General features: G+C 50.9%; 1 protein-coding gene across 1 annotated transcript; it reads left to right on the forward strand.

Moving 5' to 3' along the window:
- The first annotated feature begins 4165 nt into the window (after window positions 1–4165).
- On the forward strand, window positions 4166–14985 carry ATP6V0C (ATPase H+ transporting V0 subunit c). Its single transcript, XM_021529638.3, has 3 exons — window positions 4166–4443; window positions 12889–13072; window positions 14155–14985. Exons 1-3 carry the CDS (start codon window positions 4368–4370, stop codon window positions 14357–14359), a joined length of 465 nt encoding a protein of 154 aa, XP_021385313.1. The 5' UTR covers window positions 4166–4367; the 3' UTR covers window positions 14360–14985.
- The last annotated feature ends 3167 nt before the right edge of the window (window positions 14986–18152 follow it).

The following is an 18152-nucleotide window of genomic DNA, read 5'->3' on the forward strand; positions in this document are numbered from 1 at the left end:
TCCTCCAGGGTGTTTGGTCCATGCACAGACAAAGCCCAGGACAGCAGGAGAGTCATCTGCCATGAGGCCACTCAGAAAATACCCCTCAAAAGGTGGTGGCACCTCTTGCCTGCACTTGCTGGAAAGCCCACTTCATCCTTCTGCTCCTCCCTTGTCATGGGAACAGGCAACCCAAAATTCCTCTTAGGCTTTGTTTGATTTGGTGTGGTGCCATGTGGCGAATCCATCTCAAAAGGAAAAGGCAGCACTGGAGATGCCACACTCATGTCCCCCTGGCAAACGTGGGCACATTGGTGCCAGCCTGGCGAGCACCTGGCTGGGCGAGGGGGTGAGTGCTGGTTGCTGTGGGAACAGGAATTCATTTGGGTTGTTCTGCATCCAGGCTCTGGCCCTTTGCCTGTGATGTTGTGTTCACCTCCCAGTTTGCATTGAATTTTGATCCTCCTTCTGTTGCCCTTTCCCTGAGGAAGAAATACCCCTGCATCTCCACAAGGCAGAAGCAGAACTGGCATGAGGGCCTTAGTCTCCCCGCTGAGAGGGGGCCAGGGGGCAGTGACATCCTGGGGAGGGCTGGCTGCGTGCAGCAGCCATGGGGCCAGAACAGAGCCAGGTTTGACTGAGAGCCCCCAGCCAAGGATGCCATCGCTCCTGGGCCTGCTGGCACAGCTGCAGCAGCAGTGCTGCTGGTGGTGAGAATGCACAGTGCTTTCAAACAGCACTATTGTGGGAAGCACTTAAGTTACTCTTGGGTACCTGCTGCAACATACGGGCATGGCAGGGAGCCAGGCGAGGTCACATGTGCTGTTGTCACTAGTATCCAATTAGTCCTACCCCTCCTCTGGCCCATGTGGGCTTTGTGCAGCCTTGTGTCCATTCACTCCACCGATCACAGACACATCTGGGCCACCAGAGTGGCTTCATAGGCATCTCAGGAGGATGTTTGGCACACGGTCCCTCCATTGGCCTGGTCAGTCCAGAGGGGTCTGGAGAGAGTGAGGAGGGCTGGGCAGTCCCGGTGGCTGAAAGGAGGTCGATGGTCTCGTTTCCAGCACCCAGACCTTCCCTCTGTGCAAACATTTAAGAGTATTGGCATCAGGATGAGCAGGGGGAACCACACTGAGTCCACCATGACCTCCATAGCTGCACCTGGCTAGGAGGAGGCTGAATAAATACATGCCGCAGGGAAAATGTAAAATGCAATGTTTTGAAAAGAAATTTTGTTGCCAAGAGCTTAAAAAAATATCCTTGCTGTGAATCAGCAATTTCAGGTGAAACCCAATTTATTGGACCTTTAGTGCTGGAGAACTGAGACCCAGAGACATTGAGTGAGTCCCGAATGAAGAGCATGGGAGGAGGAGAGGGAAGGATAAGAGGGCTTGGCTCAAGGTGCTGGACCACGATGCAGGGGAAAGGAGACTCGCAGCACCCCGCAGCTCCAAAGGTGGAGGGAGGGAAGCTCGGAGCCCCGCCGCTCAGCCTCTCCGGGGACACGGCACCCCCAAAGCCTCACCACGCCGCACCTCGTGAGCTCGCAAGGCGGCTCCGTGTTGGCGGGGCCGGCCGGCGGCAGCTGGCCGACGAGCGGGACGGGGCCGGATGACCTGCGGGAAGCCGCCAGGCAGGAGGGGCAGCAGGGCCGGGGCTGCGGCTGCGAGACGGCGGCAGCATCACGGCGTGTGCAGCGACGGAGCTGCTCCACCGGCAGCCGGAGCTGCCCCTCGGGACCCGGGAGAGGCACAGGGAGGCACCGGGTGCAGACACAGGGTGAAGAGCATCCTTTAGGGGCCTTTGAAATCCACCCTGGGCCCTGAGTCCCTGCTTCAAATATTGTTGCTGGTGTTGCTCCGGTCTGTTGGTGCCCTTGGGGCTTTGAAGCTCTTGCCCAACAACAAAACAGCACCCATCACCCACGGATAAATTCCATGGGGCAATATCTGGGCTCATCCCCGCCAGCCAGGATGCTCATGTTACTCTCTGTCTGGGATCTACACCTTGCAAGGTCCCCTCACTGCATCCAGGCTGGGCACAGTGTTGGGAGAGATGCCCACTCCAGGTGAGTGCTGGTGGCAGCATGGCCAGACCCAGCCCAGGTGAGCACCAGGAGGGCACAGACCTGAGCACCAGGGTGGGATGAGACACCATCTCCCTTGACCAGCCCAAATCTGGTGAACAAACTGCTGATGCTGCCAGTGGCCTGAGGGGTAGAAATTTGCTCAGTGACCAATTGCTCTGGACCATAGATGCAGGGATCGTCCTGTGATAGTGAAAGGTTAATTTGACCTGCTGGAAACACTGCTAGGAGTGATAGCCACCACCACAGAGCGATGACAACGATGACCACACTGAAAAAGAACATGTCCCAGGGTGGAAAAGCAGCAATGCAGGGAGTGGCGCTGCTGGTGGCAGTGATGATGATTGCAGTGCTAGTGGCAGTTTTGATGGGGCAGTGGGGATGCTGGTGGCAGTGGTGGCAGTGGTGGTGCTGTCAGTGACAGTGCTGGTGGCAGTGGTGGTGGTGACAGTGGCAGTGTGCTCCACACATGGGACGCACAGCCCCTGCACCCACCTCTGCCAGGGCTTAGGACAGGGTCCACCCCTGTGGCTCTGATCCCCAGCCCACTGCTCCTCTCTGTGCCTCCAGCCAACCTCTGCCATGGGCCATGTCCTGGATGTCCCCATGAAGACCTGGTGACAGTCTGCCACAAGACAGTCTCCCTCTCAGAACCAGCGTGCCCTGCTGCCAGTCCCCAGCACATGCCAGCCACCTCTGCCCACTGAAGTGCCAGGGCCCTCCTTTGTGCTCAAGCAGCAGCAAGGAATTTGCTAAAGTAAATCCTGCCCTCTGCTTCCCTGTGGGTTCTAGCAAGGCTGAGGTGGCCAGGAAAGTGGCAACATGGGGGAAAAAAGCAGGTGGCCCTTAAGTAATTAAGGAGTTTTAGGACACAGAAAGCTCAGCCAGATTTGTGGCAACGGGAACTGTTAATGATCCCTGAAATCCTAGGTAACAGAATGGCATGAATTACCCTTCGAGGATGGCAGAAGCATCCCCCTGGGATGTTTTGGGATGGGGTTGGCTCAGGGGAGTGCCTGCAGAAAAGAGCAGGTGGCAGAGCCTATGGAAGGATGATACCGCAGTTCAGACCCAGCACACCCGCTGGCGTCCAGCCCAGGGAAAAGGATGGGCCAGAGGCTGCTTGTCACATCCAAGGGAGCAGGATCAATGGGTGGGATGGGAGTAGAACTCCAACAGATGCCACTGGTACTGGACCCTCGGTGGATGTGGAGTGCAGGGGCTGGAAGGCCGTAGAGGGGACCCCAAGCCAGCAAGACCCATGTGCACAGCTGATGCCTTGTGGGAAGTTCACAACAGGTCAGCACAGCTCAGGTGACAGGTCCTGACAGGAAAGGGGGCACAGCATGCAGGCAAGGCACTGGGCCGGTGGCACATGGCACACGGGATGTGCTGCGGAGAACAAGGCACCAGGGTCATGGCACAAGGGACACAAGATACGGCACTTGGAACAGGGCACATGGCAATGGGATGCATCATGGGGGGCGCGGCACTGGAACACGGCACAAGGACACGGGGGATACACGGCGGAAGCCAAGTCCTGGGGCCAGGTAACGGGGACACGGCCCCGGCGGCACTGCAGGGACACGACACGGGGACAGGACACAGGGACGGGACAGGGCACGGGACACACGGACACGACACGAACGCCACCGGGCCGAGGCAAGGCCGCCGCCACGCGGGCGGGGCCGCGGCGGGGCACGCCCCTTATGCTAATGAGAGCTGAATCACGCTCAGCGGACCGCGGCCGCCGGGCAGGACGGGCTCATCCAGGCGGCACGGAGGGGGGAGCGAGGGGAGGGCATCCGAGCCGGACTGCCAGCGCAGCCAAGCGCCGCCGCTGCGGCCTGGGAGCGCGCGGGGCAGCCCGGATGCCGCGGGCCTGGCCGGCGGCCGCGCGCGGGATCGGGAGCGGGATCGGGGCGCGCGGAGAAGGAGCGAGGAGCGCACGAGCGGGCGTCCCCCCTGCCGCGCGCGTGGTGTGCGCCGGGGGCGGGGCGGGCGGCGGTGGTGGGTGCGGTCACGTGACGGGCGGCCCGCCGCCATTTTGTCCTGCGGAGACCGTATTTAGGGCGCAGAGCGCGCGCCGCCGCCACTGCTGCCGGGACGGAGCTGCCGCGCTCGGGCCCGCCGCCGCCCGCCTCCCCCGCCCCGCCCGCTCCCGCCGCGCCTCCGCCATTTTGTGGCCGAGCATTGCTCGCCGAGGACCGGCACCGCGGCGGAGCTTTCCGCCTTTCCCCCGCCCTCTCGCGCTCCCACTCTAGCGGCGCCTCGGCCCGGCCCGGCTCTCGCAGCCATGTCCTCCGGCGCCAGCCCCGAGTACGCCTCCTTCTTCGCCGTGATGGGCGCTTCGGCCGCCATGGTCTTCAGCGGTGAGCACCGACCGGCAACGGGAGGGACCGGGAAGAGGGTGGGGAGGAGGGGGAGCACGGTGTGGGGAAAGCGGCTTCCTTTTCCTCGTCACTCCCCTGCCCCGGCGGGGTGCCATCGGCGGCGGGGGCTGGAATTCTTCGGGCCTGGGGGCACAGCCCCCGCCCCCCCCCCCCCCCCCCCCGTTCCATCCGGGCTCTCGGGGCAGCGGAGGGTCCGTGACGTGACGTCACCGCCGGCGGAGCCCCGGGGGGCACGTGACTGCAGCGGCGCCGCCCGAGCCCCCCCAGCCGGTTCCTCCGGGCCCCGCGGGCCGGGCTCTCCCCGCGGGGCTGCTGCGCTGTCGTGCCCCCGGCGCCGGCTCCCCGCCGAGTCCCTGCGGCTCTGCCTGCCCTGGCCCCCGCGGCAGCGGCGCTTCTACTGTGAATCGGATGTGGTTCTTGTCTAAACCATTCCCCGGATAACGCAAGACCAGTTTTTAACGGGATTAAACATAAATGCGCCGACGTTTGGCAGGCAGTCCATCTTAAGAGACATTAATGCCACTGCAGGCAATAGACGGGCTCCTGAGGTTCCCCCCCCCCCGTGGGACGGGGATGCTGGGGCACGGGGGAAGCCCTGCTTCATGGCCCTCCCTCTGCGTCTCCAGGCAGCGAACTCAGTGCGGTATAAATTGGGTCATCCTGCGGCACTGCTCTTCCCACTGAAGAAGCACAGATGTAGGGACCGTAAATGCTGGTTTATACCAGAAAAACCATCCTTTAATGTATTGTCTCTCAGAGCCTTGTTAAGCCTCCTACAGAAGGTGACTGCTATTCCTGCACAGTATTTCCTGGTCTCTGGTGGGTGCAGACCTGCTGTTCCCTTTGGGATCTAACGGAAGGCTTCAGCTGTTTTTACCCGCAAATACAAGTGTCACAGTGATTTGGAATAAAACAATTAGTAACCAATCTAGCTTTCCCTTCTGAAGGCTTAGCTCATGTCTCCACAGATGTGAGTGAACATGCTTACTGGTCTTTGCCTCCCTTCTAGTATGGAATTGGTTGTAGCTCGAGCTGTGCAAGTGCTGTTGAGGTGTTTGGGATCTCATTTTGTTAATATGGCCTCTGGAATGGTGGTTGGGTCTGCAGGATGGATTTTGGGAAGCTGGTCTTGATTGATGAGTGTGGGAGATGAAATCCTGCAAAGAGTCAAGTGGGCAGTGAATTAAAACTAGTGTTCAGGAGGCAGCTGTCTAGCCATGCTGGTGTGGGCACCATGGACTGGTTCCACACCAGCCATATTTGTGACCTGAATTTTTGATAAAACAAAAGTTCGGTTAGGTATGTTCTCAGCCTTGCTTTGTTTGTACCTGGTGGTGGGATGCAGATGTCCATGCTGAGGACAGTCAGTGGCCTGCCACCTTGGATTTCTGACACTGTAGTCATGCTTGACATGTAAAAAATTTCCTGAAAACTCAATGGTTGAAATGCTGTAAGAGCCCGAGTTGGGACTGCTGACCTACCTGCCTCTTTGCTACTGAAGATAATGGAGGAAAAAACCAAGCCCTAGTTACTTGTTGAAAAATAGTCAACAGTTCACTGCATTTTGCAAAATGGTTCTAAATAGTGAACTTTCCTTCCAAGGAAGGAGTTGCTGGTTTCCTCTTGCAGAATGGATTTTGGAAGCAAAAGAACATGGCTGTGTGGCTTCAGACACCACGTGTGAGTGTGCTTCAGCTGAAATATCAGTGAGGGATGCAGGCTTGAGTCAGCGCTTTAATAGGTATTTGGAGTGGTGCTGGCATGTCTGAACCAGCAGAGAAGCCTTTCTTAGAAGCTGTAGCATGGCAGCATGGTGCTGTGGTACTGCAAGGGGAAGGTTTGAGTAGAGGAATGCAAAGTCGGTGCCTTAGCTGTGTTGAAGGTGTGGTATCTGTCATTTTGCAGCCAGTTTGTTGATAAATCCTTGATGCAGAATCTGTGTCAAGTAGTCCTGGATTCAATGAGCTGAGAGATCTATCCCGACTTCAGCAATGTTGCAATACCAGCAGGTCTGAGCCATGGAGGTACTCTTGCCAGGGCTAGTGATGTTTTCAGGTGCTGGACAACAGGTTATAGATACTGCTGATGGGAAATTTTTTCTTAGATGTAGCTGTTCAGTGAAGCAGTTTGTATTTTTAAGGCAATATGGCAGAAGATTCAACATAGGATAAACTAAAACTTGCAGTGCTGTGTAGCTTTTGTAACAGATATGTTGCATCACAGATGTTCTGATAGTAGTTGTTAAAAAAAAAAACCTGATTTTGAAGTAAGCACTGTAAAACTCTAAAATTGTCCTGGATCAGTGTTAATTAGTGCAGTGAATCATGTCTGACTCATGCTATATCTAAAGATCACATTCTTGTGGAGTTTGTACTTCCAAGACATGTTTCTAGTAAACACGTTCAGGTTCTGCACTAGTTTGATGTGAAAACAATCGACTTGGAGCAGTCCTGTGTGCTATGTGAGCATTACTTGCTGATGGTAAATAGATAGCAAAACTTGTTCTGGTCAGCGAGAGACAAGAGCAGGCTGCTGTGACCTTGGCCATCTTTGAGCCTGTCTGGTTATTTGCAGATTACAACTTGTTCTCATTGCTGCAGTTCCTTATTTCCCATGTGTGAAATGTGATGGGTCAGGTGCTGTTGAGTGACTAAATTATTGTAGCTTTTTCATGTGATTTGAGCACACCAGAATGGACAAATGTGGTGTTGGGTGGAGCTGTCTGGTTCTGTGTGTGCTGGTGTTCTGTGAAAGCTGTCACAAGTGTGCCCACTGTGCCCCCCATGGTGAGTTGTCCTTAGGCCTGCACTCCAGCTGGGCATTCAGTACCTTCAATACCTGCTGCACTGCCAAGCAGCTCGAAGATTTCTCATAAAGAGAATTTTAGCCACTAGTGTTAAATTAGTCCTGTGTCTTCTAATTTTTGCTGCAGTGAAATAGTACTTTCATTTTAAATTAGGGCTTTAGATATCATAGCAGTTGGTTGGCTTTTAAGGGACCTCCATGGTGAAATAGGTGGCTCAGAACATGTAGTTTGATGCAGCTGACAGCCCTGCACAGTCTGATTCTGGAAGGCATCATGACTATAAACAGCTTGCCTCCTCAAAGGCACATTGCACCTGTGCTTCCCAAAATACAGTATGAGAGGTGGGGAGGTGGAACAGGAGAGCTGCTTGCAGGTAAAAATGAAATGGTGGAGTGCAGCTCACAGTAATTTACTGCTACAAATGAGGGTGCTTGTGATGTGGGCTGGTGTGTGAGCTACCAGACTGTCTGCAGTAGAGATTAGCTTAAGCTTTTGTCCTTTACAGCAGGTAAGGCAGTGGATGGCTAAGACCTAAGTAGCTGTAACAGAAGTGAGGTAGGTGAAATTTCTACAGCTTGAGAATGAGGGAAGGCATCTCAGCAAGAAAATCGTTTCCTCTCATTTAAATGCCAGTCTTGAGAACATCTGAAAATGAGATGGATTATCAGTATAAACATTGGCTCTGCAGAACACGGCTTAAGCAGTTATGCTGCAGTTTGTACTGTGGCTTCATGATGGATCCCTGTGTCACCCTGGAGTCACTACACAGCCTGCAGGTGCTTCCCCTGTGGTGGGAATACTGGGTGCAGCAGTGGACATGAATGACAGCTGCCTCAGGACCTCTTGGTCAGCTTTTTTCCTTCCTAGAACTGGCCTCTTGCATCTCCAGAGCCTGACTGGTTGCATACAGATGTTGCGAAGTGAACAACATCCTAGCCTGACCAAGCTGTTGGGTACTTCTTGAAGCAATGGTTCGCAGCAGTGTGTGCTTCTCCAGTGAGGCATAACTGGCTCCACTCACTTCCTTCAGACTGAATCCTGTGAGCATGAGGCTTTGGGTCAGGCTGCTGTGGCCACAGGACTGTGCTGGGTGCAGATGGGGAACATGGGCTGTCCCAGGCCACAGCAACGGGACAGCAGAGCTGCTGAGTGCTCTAAGCTCCCCTGAGACCTGCTGGTTGGGAATGGGTCTTACGAAGTGGTGTAACACACTGCTCTGCCTGACAGTACCTGGAATATACTGGTCACCTGGTCTGTGAAACAGGTCATCTTTAAGGTGTTGGGAGGGAGCCTCTATGATGATAAAGATACATAACAAGTGGCTGATGGATGGACTTTGCTGCTTGTAGAAGGACAAGCCTGTGCTCCATGGTAAAAGTGCTTTACCATACTTAAAAAAATCAAAGAGCTCTGTGTGCTGGATCAGACAGTCCAGAGTGCCAGTTGAAGCAGATCCTTTATTTTCCTTGAACTGCTGCTATTACAGCAATGTCTCAAGGAGCTGGTGATTTTTTTTAAGTTCTCAGATATGCTGACCCAAGACTAAAAGGCCTGCCAGTCTTGGAGAATTTTTGATGATGTTGTAGGCTGACAGTGCCAGGCCTGGTGGAAATACCCACACCCTTTCATTACATTATGGAAGAACAAAAACTTATCCCTAATCCTGAAACAGGTGACTCACTAAAGGGTTCCGTGCTTACAGCTTCCTGTAGGGCAGCCTCACAGTTTACTCCTCGGGTTTTCATTGTGGAAACAGGCTTCAGCCAGTGTGATGGGAATTTGCATAGGCTCCAGTACAGCTCCCTTAACGAAGCTTCTCTGTTCTGTGCAGATGCACCTGGGCAGAACAGCAGGGTTTTTCCAGAAGTATCCATTACTGTAACCTGAGGTGGAGCTGTTGAATGTGGTGGGGTGGGAGGGGGCAGGGCCAACCTGCGGGAAGCAGCCTTCTTTGGAAGTGTCCAGGTTTCTGGTATGGCAAAGCAAGGACTGTATTTGACCTGGATGTCACTTCTAACATTCCTCCAGCCTTTTAAGAACAGCCTGCTCAGGGATGAATAGGTTTTGCTAAGTTGATGCCTGTCTGCTATCAGGGAAGCCTGCCTACTGCAGAGGGCAGCCCATTTGATAATGATTAGTTTTAAAAGGCTCCAGATGTAAGTGCTCATCCTACATGGTCCTTCATGTGATGGTAACCAGTGATATCCTAATTGGAAATCTGACTTTTATAACTAGCTTGCTTCTCATGCAGGCAAGTTCTGCGTGTTATGCTCTGGAAATCTCTTGCATGCAGTGTGGAAATCTGCTTTACCATGGTGGGACATGGGAGGAATCCCTATTTTTGAATGGACCAAATGCTGCTGGAGTGTATTATGTGGCTGCTTCTGAGCCTGTTCCTGGGCTGAGCCTGTCTGAATGTATCCACTGGTGAAACTGGATCTGCATTACTGGATTCCCTGACTTGGAAGGCTCCTCACAGCCTCTTTCTCTATCAAGGGAGTGACTTGCATCTGATTTAACTGCGAGGTTACTCTTCTTGGTGTATGACCTGACTAAGCACAGTCACCTGCTGGAGCTGGAAAAGGTTGGTTCTGATGCTGGGCGTGCCCTTGAGCTGAAGAGCAGGATGCTGGCAGAGCTGTATGGAAAGCTGTGGCAGTGGCAAGACTACAACCAGTCTTCAATCTTTGACCCTGCAGCCTATATGGCAAGTGACTGTCTAGTTTATACTTGATCCTGGAGCTGCACAGCCTCACTCCCTCTGCTATCACTTTTAAAGGGACAGATATCGTGAGGTGCCAGGCAGCATATCCTCAGCCCTGAGGGAAGGGCATTTTGCCCCCAGGAGCAGTACATAAATCAACTCTGGGCTGTGAGTTCAAGGAGTAAATCAAGTATTTCACAAGGGGGTTAACCTTTGAAACAGGCTTATTGGGCCACAGTAAGCTGACTGGCTTACTGTTTGGCACAGAGATCTCCTCAAACCCTGTTTACCAAGACTTTGGAAAACATGTCCTTCCAATCAATATGGGATATTTAAATGTAGCATATGAAGTATATGTGCTTCAGTTGTTTAGACCTGCTGTGAGATAGAGGTGAAGGTGTGCAGGAACACTGTCCAGGGTGTCCATAGCCCAAAACTGAGAGGCTGGGTCATGGTGGGAAGCAGATATTGTCTTTGCCACCTTGCCTGTAATACTGAGATAACGTCAAAGATGCAAGAACAACTTGCCAGGCTTGTGAAGCTGCTAGTAAACTTGCAGGCTAGTAAAACTGCCTTGTAAGGTGATGGAGATGTCTCTTGGTTGGGGAGGTGGGAAAGGCTTCCTTGGCAGCCGATGTGCCGAGCTCTGAAGCTCTGTGTGGCCGCCAGTGGGAGTTCAGTAGAATTTCAGTGACATCCAAGACTGTCATGTAAAGACTGCTGAACATAGGCCTTCTTTCAAACTGTGTCTAAAACAAGTTCAAGGCATAAGATCTGACCTCTTCTGGGGTTTTAACTGGGAACTGACAAACTCGTGCTGCACTGCCCCTCCACAAAAGCTTGAACAAGCTGACTTTCCTGTAAGTGGGGTTACAAAATAGCCTTCTCTAATGCATCACTGCATTAATTTCAACACCCTCAAGTAGCTTCATGTTTGGAGGAAGTGATGACTGATTATAACTTTAAACAGTCAACTTCCCTCAAAAGCATCTGCGTTTTTTTGAGAGGTTTGTAAAAGATTACAGACAGGAGAAAAGTAGTTTCTGCTAAATTCTATACCCAGGGTAGACAGTGGAACCAGGATTCAGGATTAGTTCCAGTCCTTAGAAGGTGCTTCATCCAACAAAAAGGTTTCCTAGTTCAAGTCAGTGCTTTCTTTCTAGACTTCCTAAGGACTAGACCCTAAACAGAGCCATCACTGAAGTGACTAAGTCCATGTGCTGATTTCCAAGTTCATCTTATATTTGCAGATAGAACCTCCTGGCTCAAGCTTCCTAAGCTGGGTTCTAGTTCTGAATAGCGCAGAATAGCCCTTTACATCACTTGGTGCCAGTCAAGGTTCAGTAACTTTGCTAGCACAGAACAAATTTGTAGTTAATGAGAGCTTCCCTTCAGGTTTTTGTAACTAAAACTGAACTTCCTCCTGAGAGTAAACTTTGTGTTAGTGCAGTGGGCTGCTTGTAGGAATGGTGTGGTAGGAATGGTGTGGAGTTCTAGTGCCAAGCCAGGAAGATGACTACTCCAAATATGGGCTTTGTGGGAGTGCTGAGTGAGAATCAGGGAAGCATGTATCCAAATTTCTCCAAATACCTCCCAGCGACTCTTCAGGACAAGGTGCACGGTCTCATGCTTTAGTACTGGTGTAAGACAGTGACAGATCTTTGTGGAATAAGCAGGTTTCCCTTGGAGAAACCTTAAGTTTTCTGTGGGTGGAGCAAACTTAACTATTAGGTCTCAGAACAGTACAAAGACTTTAAATGCCCATGGTTTAAGTACATTCCAGCAGTGTTTTAGAACAGCTGCAAGAACATTTTCTTGACAAATAGGACTGACCTCCAAGGACAATCTTGATGGTGTTAGAAAATGAGACTGCCTGCCCTTCCATATGCTTGTTTCTGCTGCTTCAGGGACTTATTCCTGGCTGGCAGTTGACATGCATGTCATCTCTGGATGATGGTGAATACAATAGGAAGTGGAGTTCCCAGAGTACTCCCCAGTAAGGCTGAAAGGAAAGGTGTATTTTCAAGTACTCTAGAATCAAAGAATGAGTTACTTGAGGAAGCTTCTATAAGACTAATACAAAGTTTTCAATGCAGAAGTTACTTAGGAGTAGTGCTTTAGATTCTTCCAGCAGGTCTCAGGTACAGGTGATAAGCCCACCATCCTGTGCAGGTCTCTGCATGCTCAAGTGTTGACAGAGATGATGAGTAAACCTTAGGTGTAAGGTTGTTGTGGTCCTCTATAACCTACAAGCCTAACTCTTCTTTGTGGTTCCAGTGGTTGCATTGACAAGTGTTTGGACCAGAATCCTTCATAGTGAGGTCACACTCTCCATGTGCCAGAATTTTTCTCCAGTGAATGACGTGGAGCAATAATATTTGAGTTGGTTTTTATCTCAGTGTGCCTGATGAAGCTGCAGTGGCACATTTAACTCCAGGGCCAAAGCGTAGGCAAATGGGTTTTGTGGGAGAACAGGCTGTATTGAAGGAGATCTGTGCATCTGAACTCAATTCTGGTAGCCCAGCTCTCAGCTGTGTTCTGCTGGGATAGACAGATGTGCTTTGTTGGGCCTTGCAGTGTGGACTCTGGGAGGGCACAAACACTTGAGTTCCCCTTGGGACTGGGTTTTGGCCCCTAAGCAGGGGCATGGATGGCTGCTAGGGGTGTGCCCTGCTGTGAAGCTGGCCTGGAAAGATGTTCTGCTGTCAGTAGTGTTTGACAACCCCTTTTATTCATCTTTGGAATAGGACTCTGGGTATCACTTCCTCATCCCTTAGGGGAGTATTCCTGGCTGTCATGTGACCATGTTAGTTTTGCACAATCCTTCCTTGTGCTGACTTAGCTGTTCTAATTGCAGCCTAGTGAAAGAAATGGTATTTGGGGATGTGTTTAATGCATTTTTTTTCTCTTCCAGCCTTGGGAGCTGCATATGGAACAGCAAAGAGTGGCACAGGCATTGCAGCCATGTCTGTCATGAGGCCTGAGCTGATCATGAAGTCCATCATCCCTGTGGTCATGGCGGGTATTATAGCAATCTATGGCCTTGTAGTGGCAGTGCTCATTGCCAATGCCCTCTCACCTGAAATCACGCTATTCAAGTAAGTGCTGCACCTGGTGGTTCTATTTCAGACTGTCCCGTCACTTGCTTGATGCTCTGTGTGTGGGTGGTTTTGGCTCAAGGCCCCAGGAAGGGCTGGCAGTGCTAAATGCTGCTTGGCTAGGCTTAGGAGCATTGGCTGGATTCCAGCTGTCCTGCCAGATGCCTCAGCCCCAGTGGAGTTGGCTGTACTGGTGGTTACAGATCAGTTGGGCAGCCTACTGCTCCTGTGGTGGTGCTGTGGCTTGAAAGAAGCCATGGCAGCACTAGGATAGGAGGCAAAGCTTGTGTCATGATGCCAGACTCTAGGCCTGGATGCACCGGTGTCTCCAAAACTGTCTAAATAGATCTGCTGTTGCCTGGGAGATGCAAGTAAATTATTAATACTGCTTTTGCTTTATGTGCTGGTAAGTCAATCCTTGAGCTATACATTGGGCCTCTAGCAGCTACAGTCTGAAATTTAGTCTGCTCTTGGCTTCTGAGAACACCTGGAACTGGTGATTGTGCCCTCTTGGAATGAAATAATGCTGCTGAAGTGTGACAGGTATCAGTGTTGCTGTACGGGTTGTACCTGTGAGCAGTGTGCTTGGCCTAATAAGACATGGTCTAAAACAGCAGATACAAATGGCCCTTTGCAATTACCAGGTGATTACACTGATAGGGACTGCTCCACAGGACTGTTCTCCTTCTTGGAAAACCAGACCATTCCTGCCCAGTTCCTGCAGTGCAAGACACCTGAATGTGCTGTGGCTGTATATAAGATTGCTTACAGTTGGAGATGAGCATCTGCTAACAGACTGCACAGCACCATGGGACAGTCATTACTGCAACTGGTAGTAAGTGCTGTTCTGACAGCACACTGAGCCTGCTGGTGGCCAGATGAACCCTGTAACTCAGATTGGTGTGTGAGCCACACATGAACATCACAAGATCCTTCACTGCTGCCTGTCTTTAAGTATCAAGAGTTGGGAGTGTTAGTAAGCATTTGCTTTGAGACACATTGGGCTTGGTGAAAGAGTTAGGGGCTTAAGGCTGGGTGTCCTGTTCCTTACCACTGAAAATTCTTCTATCTCTGTCCCACAGGAGCTTCCTTCAGCTGGGCGCTGGCTTGAGCGTGGGTCTCAGCGGCCTGGCTGCTGGCTTTGCTATTGGCATCGTGGGCGATGCAGGTGTCCGGGGCACAGCACAGCAGCCCAGGTTATTTGTGGGGATGATCCTCATTTTGATCTTCGCTGAAGTCTTGGGTCTCTATGGCCTCATTGTCGCCCTTATCCTCTCAACGAAGTAAATGTTGCGGTATGATGTAAAGAGATGTAACAAATCTACGTTTAACAAAAAAAAAAGCTCCAGAATGAAAATGGTTTCTCCAATGTGTACAGTTGTCCCAATTTGGTAGTTGATCTCTTGTAAATGCGCAATATATGTTAGTGACTCGTCCGTCCTGTGTGTACTTCAATATTAACTTGGATGGGTTGCTCCAGGCCTGCTGCATGGCTTGGGGTGGCCCATGTGCAATTTTCCACCCATTGCTGTTAGTATTTTATGTATAAATATGAACTAGAAATGTAATTTTTTCTCTTCACTGGATGTTTATTTATAAAATACTTGACATGTTCATACATGTATGGAGCAAGGATTTTCAATTTCCCATGCTATATATATTAATCTTATATATAGGTAGATTACACTGTGGGGTAAATTGTAAGTGCAGAGAATTCCTTGGATGTAATTTTGATTCTAAAGATTGCTGTAGTGTCCTGGTATTGGAGTATGAGAATTTTGTGTTTTATTACAGCAATTGTCCGAAACACTCCCGTGTTTCAATAGTAACTGCATATGCTCCGGCATCAGTCGTGCACCCAGTGTTGGGTTACAAACTTCTACTATGTTTCCAAATAAAACTTCCTCACTACATTGCTGTAATGAGTCCCTGGCTCTGATTTCCAGCTCTTGCTGCTCCTTTGGGAAGAGGGTGAGGTTTCTCAAGGCAGGCAGGTTCCTGAAGTGACTGGCAGCATGCCAGAGTAATGCTGCCAGCTCTGCCACAACTTTCCCTTTCTCCTGGGCTGTAGCAGTGTGATTCCCAGCTGCTGCCATGGGCCATATTTGTGGTGAGCAGGGATGCAGGGCTGTGCTCACCCTGATCACATCTGGCTCGGTGTGGTGCTCTGCAACCAGGGGTCAGGGAACTTCAGCCTACACCAAGAGCCAGGGAGAGAGGGTGCAGGATGCAGCCTGTGACCAGGAGAGGAGCTGCCTTGTCAGGAAACAAGCAGCCTGCCCAAGATGAGCTGCTTTGGAAGCTGTACTGTGAATAGTAATTGCCTCTGAAGTACCTCAACAATAGTCTCATCAACAAAATGGCTTCAGTCAAGAACTTGTATTTTTATCTTTTAAATCACAGGACCATTTTAGCTGGGAGACTCTGCAGCATCTACTGAGTGCTGGAGCAGCCTCCTCTGGCCTGAGGATTTTGAGTACTGCCAAGCTTATATGAGAAATGTGTTGCACCTTTTCAGTGGTAAAAGCCAAAATGTTGCTACTCAGACACCTGGTGCTAGCAGTGTATTTGACATCAAACCAAGCTGATGTATTTAGAGGGATGTTTCACCTGGTTGGGAATGAAAATGCATATGTGTGTTTCACCAAGGTACCTGTCCAATAAGTGGTGCAAGTACCATGAAGAGCAGTGGCCAGAACATAAGGAATTCACTGAAGCTGTTTGGAGCTTCTAACCTGGAAATGGCATTGCCTAGCCCAGGCCTGGTGCCACTGGGTGCACCTTGTGGGCGGTCAGGAGTCTGTAGCTATGAGCCAGTTGTCCTGTCAGGGTCAGCAATAATTATTAACAAAGGAATGGGCTTATTTTTTGCTGTTTGCTAGAACACTGATCTCTATGCAGTCACCTCTCAGTGGGCTGGCCTGGCCCAGGCTGGTTTTGCTTGGGCAGTGTTTTGCCTCGTGGCAATGTGAGATGGTGGTGAGGCAGTACAAAGGCATAAGCTGACTGAAGGAAAATCCTGCATGCCTGCTGCAGCAGTGGCTGGCAGAAGGAGAAATTCCTGATCTAAATGGTTTTGGTCATTCTTTTCATCAGCAAAAGTAGTAGACTAAACCTCTGAATTAGGCTTTCCCCAGGGCTCATAAATGTTTGTGGAATCTGTAGGTTAATTGTGTCTCACAGTGACTGCAGAGGGGGCCCTGCCTGGTGCATTGTGACGGCTTGCAGCTGTGGGGTGAATTCCAAACCCAGGCTCTGGAGAGGATGCTGCATCCAGCTTGCAGTTCTGGTGAGAGGAATTGATTTGGCAAGTCAAATTGTATGAAAGGATAGGAGAGGGTCCTGTCTGAGGCTGCAAATGTGCTTAACATTCCGTTCTACTTTCTGTAAGGGGACCCTACTGCCAGTCTTGCATTTAAGAGAGCAGCTAAGTGCTCTCATCTCCAAGGGCAATAAGCAATTGAAAGGTCCCCTATTCCAATCACCCCTAAGGTCCCTTGTAGGTTGGTGACATCATGCAGAGACAGTTAATAGGTACTTCCAGAACCAGTGCAGAGAAGGTCCCTTCAATGGCATTTTGCTTCATGCCTTAGAACATGTAGCCTTTGTCATTAATTTATAGCACCCATGCAAGAAGAACAGAGCTGGGGTGAGCATGAACTGGGGGAGGATCACTTTGTGCCAAGTACCTGCAAATACACCCAAAGTCAAATTAACAGTCAGTAGTGCTGCCTCAGCCATGACAGTGATGCTCTGAATCCTCTGTGATGACTCCCAGCTGAAAACTCCCATTTCAAGTCCTTCACTGGTACTATTGCATCAGCAGGTTTCTCAAGTGATTCAGGGCTTTAAGAATATGAGGGGTCTTTGGGGTTTTTGAAATTCTCTTACTGCCAGGAGCACGGCAGCTCAGAGGGCAGTCCCAACTGGCAGGGTGTGTTTGGTGGTGTGTTTGGAAGAGGGGAAGGGGGTGGCTGTGCCGGCACAGCCATGGTGGTTTTGTGTTCCACGCGTGGCTGGGAGTGCTGCAGTGAGTCAGCCCTGCGGAGAGCAATGGAGTGGGGCCTCTGCAGCAGCAGCACCACAGGAACAGGGCCATCTGCAGTCAGTGCAGGCTCAGGGAGGTTCAGGACCAGATGTTAGAGCTGCCAGTACAGACAATGCTTCCACAGAGCCTGCTGACCTTGTTCTTTGTTAACCCTTTCACACTGTTTTGTTTGTTTTTTTCCAAAGGCTGCAATTTTTTTTTCACTGCTGTTGGAGAAGCATTTTTCAGTACCAGCATTTTATCTGTGATTGCTCAGAGACTGGCTTTCCTGGGGAGATCTGGCTTACAGAGAAGCATTGTATCCTGGAAAAGTAAATAAGCTTTGGGGAAGTAAAAACCTTGTGTTACGAGAAACTGAAACCAGTCGCTGTTTTCAATTACAGAGTAACAGCAGAGCTAATGACTGTAGCTCTCAGTAAACCTTGTGTCCTTCCCGGGCTGGCCATGGGAATACTGATTATAGGGCATTCTGTTGTTTCCAGCTGGCTGCACTTTCCAAACCATCACTGTGCTCAGGTGAGAGTTACTTGTCTCTGCACAGGGCTTGCAACCTCTACCCTTAGTTTTACAGCTGTTAACCATCTTTTCCGCTTGACATGATTAAATTAAATCCAGAGCACATCTTCACAATGCCACTTGCCCTGGAGTGGGAATTTTCTGTTTCAGGCTCAAAGGATTGTGTCCCAAAATGCTTATCCATTTTTGTTCCTGCTAAAGCTAATAAACACCGTTCTTTTTTATTCTGTGAACTCCTGAGAGCCACAACTTTGCAACTTGTATCAGTGGTTTTCAGCCAAGCTGGTTCTTGTGTCACAACACAAAAGCACACAGGATAAAATCCTGCCCTAACCTTATGTATTTAGGGACCGAGGCTTTTGGTGCCCACACTGTATCCACAGGGTACCTACAGGCCCCTGACAGCTCTCTTGGACCTGAGAGAGCACAAGCTGGGCAGGATGCAGCTCCTGGAGAGCTGGCGGCTTGTCTTTGCCATTTTCCTTTTGCTGGGGGACAAGCTGCCCTCACCACAGG

Source organism: Lonchura striata, chromosome 14 (genome assembly GCF_050655825.1).
Source record: "Lonchura striata isolate lonStrDom1 chromosome 14, ASM5065582v1, whole genome shotgun sequence".
NCBI lineage: Eukaryota > Metazoa > Chordata > Aves > Passeriformes > Estrildidae > Lonchura > Lonchura striata.

What these genes read in the sequence shown, in the direction of transcription:
- ATP6V0C (XM_021529638.3), top strand. Translation starts at nt 4,368, where the DNA reads ATGTCCTCCGGCGCCAGCCCCGAGTACGCCTCCTTCTTCGCCGTGATG. An exon ending in GGCCGCCATGGTCTTCAGCG is followed by an intron (nt 4,444 to 12,888) that starts GTGAGCACCGAC and finishes TTTCTCTTCCAG; the next exon opens with CCTTGGGAGCTGCATATGGA. An exon ending in CCTGAAATCACGCTATTCAA is followed by an intron (nt 13,073 to 14,154) that starts GTAAGTGCTGCA and finishes TCTGTCCCACAG; the next exon opens with GAGCTTCCTTCAGCTGGGCG.